The sequence below is a fragment of the Balaenoptera musculus genome, chromosome 9, assembly GCF_009873245.2.
Source record: "Balaenoptera musculus isolate JJ_BM4_2016_0621 chromosome 9, mBalMus1.pri.v3, whole genome shotgun sequence".
NCBI classification, from domain to species: domain Eukaryota; kingdom Metazoa; phylum Chordata; class Mammalia; order Artiodactyla; family Balaenopteridae; genus Balaenoptera; species Balaenoptera musculus.
Window position 1 is genome coordinate 59,027,589 of NC_045793.1, and position 2,751 is coordinate 59,030,339.

At 35.0% G+C, this 2,751-nt stretch overlaps 1 protein-coding gene across 1 annotated transcript; it reads right to left on the reverse strand.

Annotated features, from left to right (window-relative positions):
• Positions 1-1,268: 1,268 nt before the first annotated feature.
• LOC118901043 (39S ribosomal protein L51, mitochondrial-like) lies at positions 1,269-1,778 on the reverse strand. Its single transcript, XM_036864016.1, has one exon. It carries the CDS (start codon positions 1,769-1,771, stop codon positions 1,418-1,420), a length of 354 nt encoding a protein of 117 aa, XP_036719911.1. The 5' UTR covers positions 1,772-1,778; the 3' UTR covers positions 1,269-1,417.
• Positions 1,779-2,751: the final 973 nt, after the last annotated feature.

A 2,751-nucleotide genomic window follows, 5' to 3' on the forward strand; every position in this document is an offset into this window, starting at 1 on the left:
CCACCAGGGAAGCCCGATAAATTGAATTTTATCAGTATCTTTTAAACTTTATTCTTCAAAAGACACTGTTTAAGGAAATAAAAAGACAAAGCACAGACTGGGAGAAAATATTTACAAAACATATATCTGATAAAGGACTCATACCCCAAAAATATAAAGAACAATTAAAACTCTAGAATAAGAAGACATACAACTCAATTTTTTAAATGAGTAAAAGATTTGATGGCACATGAAAAGATGTTCAACATTATTAGTCATTAGGGAAAGGCAAATTAAACTACAATGAGCTACCACTACATCTGCTAGAATGACTGAAATCAGAAAGACTTAACAATAGCAAGTATCACTGAAGATGTGGAGACACTAAAATACTTTTATGCTGCTGGAGAGAGTGTGAAAAGACAAAAACAGTTTGGCAGTTTCTTGGATGTGTAAACTTATCATATGTCCCAGAAATTCCACCCCATGTATCTATCCATAAGTAATAAAAAACATATGTCCACACAAAGACTTGTACATGAATGTTCATAGCAGCAATATTCAAAAGAGCCAAAAACTGTAAACAATACAAATGTCCATTAACTGGTGAATGGATGCACACAATATGGTATATCCATGTGATGAAATATTATTCAGCAATAAAAAAGAACAAACTAGTGAAACTTGCAACAACACAAATGACCTCATAAATATTATGCTAAGTGAAAAAGACAGACACAAATGTTTACATAATGTATGATTCTATTTATATGAAATTTCTAGAGAAGGCAAAGCTATAGAGATAGAAAGCAGATCAGTGGTTGCCTAGGGCTAAAGGTAAGAATGGAGACTGACTACAAATGGGCAGGAATAAACTTTTGGGAGTGATGGAAATGTTCTAAAGTGGAATTGTGATGATGTTGCACAAATGCTTAGGTTTACTAAAATTTATCAAACTGTACACTTATGCTATATAAAATTGTAAATTACATCTCAATATATACTTTTAATCTTTAGCTGACTCCCAAATCATACGTGTGTCAGAAAAATTCAGATAAAGATGATAGAACTTAACTGTGATTTTAGTTACCACACAAGAGACAGAGTTTGAAGTTTGAGTCCAACTAAGTTTATTACCTACCAAAATGAACAAAAAAATCAGAATTTTTGGAAGACTATAACAGAATCCACAACATAACACTGACAATGTCCACGATATAATCTAAATTTTCTAAATATATATATATATATATATATATATATATATTTTTTTTTTTTTTTTTTTTACGAAGAAGTCCCATTTTATTCTTGAGAGCATACAAATCCCTTTCCTCATAAGGAAAAGTACTTTCCCCTTCTCTTGGGTGAGAGATATGACTCTTCCACAGTTCCCAGCTTTCTCTTCTACCAGTACTTGTACATGCCGGTTAAAGCGTTTTTAGAGATAGATGATGCATTTGTTCAGGTTGTGCAGGTCATCAATGAACATCCGATTTCCAACCATTCTCTTCTTTCGGATACAACGCTGCAATTCATTCCCCTTCCAGCCTCGAAGACATATGGGGCCCTTGATCAGTTCTTTGGGGTGCTTTTCAAAGTTTCCCAGGATCCCGATGTTGTCATATGCCCCAAATATGGCCCTCTTCTCATTCCAACGATCAACCACTTTGTGGGGCGGGAGGGTGACCCTTACATGGAACAATCTAGGAACACCCAGAGAGAAGCTTCTGCAGGCCAGCAGCACCTGGCCCCATAGGCTCCTGCCTGCCACCCAAGTGAGGCTCCCTGCCATTGCTCTCGTCTCCCCTGCTACAACAGCTCACATCATAAGCACAGGAGGGAGGGCCAGACGTGGGCTTCAAGGAGATAACAAGAACCATCCCCGCTGGGTTCACAAGGGTACTACATGCATGCAGCCATCTTGGGCTCTACCCCCTAAACATATATTTTTTTAAAAAAACAGGAAAATTTTACCCATTCTCAAGAGAAAAGACAATATAAATATCAACCCTGGATGATCCAGAAATTGAAATTACTAGATGTCAAAAATCTAGAAATAAGAAAATTAAAACCACCAAACCAAAATATAGTATTTATTAAGAGTTTATTGTGCATATAAGAACAGTTTGTGAACTGGGAGCTTTCAGATTTAAAACTAATATGAAGCTCAGGCGGATGACATTACAGGACAGTTTATAAAGTGAAAATGGTTGATTATTATAATGGGGGTTTCCAGATTGCAGGGGATTGGTTAAAAGGGATTACCTGATGCCATTTTTAGGAAGACAACTTAAGTTTCTTTTATGATTATCAGAAGCATTTACAAGAAGCAGTCCAAGTTAAGTTTCACTTGTTTTGCAAAATAAGCTAAATTAAGTTACACTTACGTGGTTTAAGTGGTTTTGTCTGCTCAGGGAGTTTTCAAGTCTGGGCTCCATTTTGTATTTAATTTTAACACAGTCAAGGATTTTTAGAGCAGCTATTATAACTATACTTAGTGTGGTAAAGAAAAATATTCTGGTAATGAATGGAAAGTTAGGGAAGCTCAGTAAAGACATAGAAATTATGCAAAAGAAACTAATGAATTCTAAAACTGAAAAATGAAATCTCTGAAATTAAAAAAAAATCCTTGGATAGGCTTGAAAACAAAATAGAGGTGACAGAGAAAACAGTCAGTGAGCTTGAGAATACAATAGAAAATATCCAATCTGAAAAATAAACCAAAAAAATTAGAAGAAAATTAATAGAGCCTCAGAGAACTCAATGTCAAAA

Bases quoted from the DNA above. Each gene is read 5' to 3' on its own strand.
- LOC118901043 (XM_036864016.1), bottom strand. From the start codon at position 1,771: ATGGCAGGGAGCCTCACTTGGGTGGCAGGCAGGAGCCTATGGGGCCAG.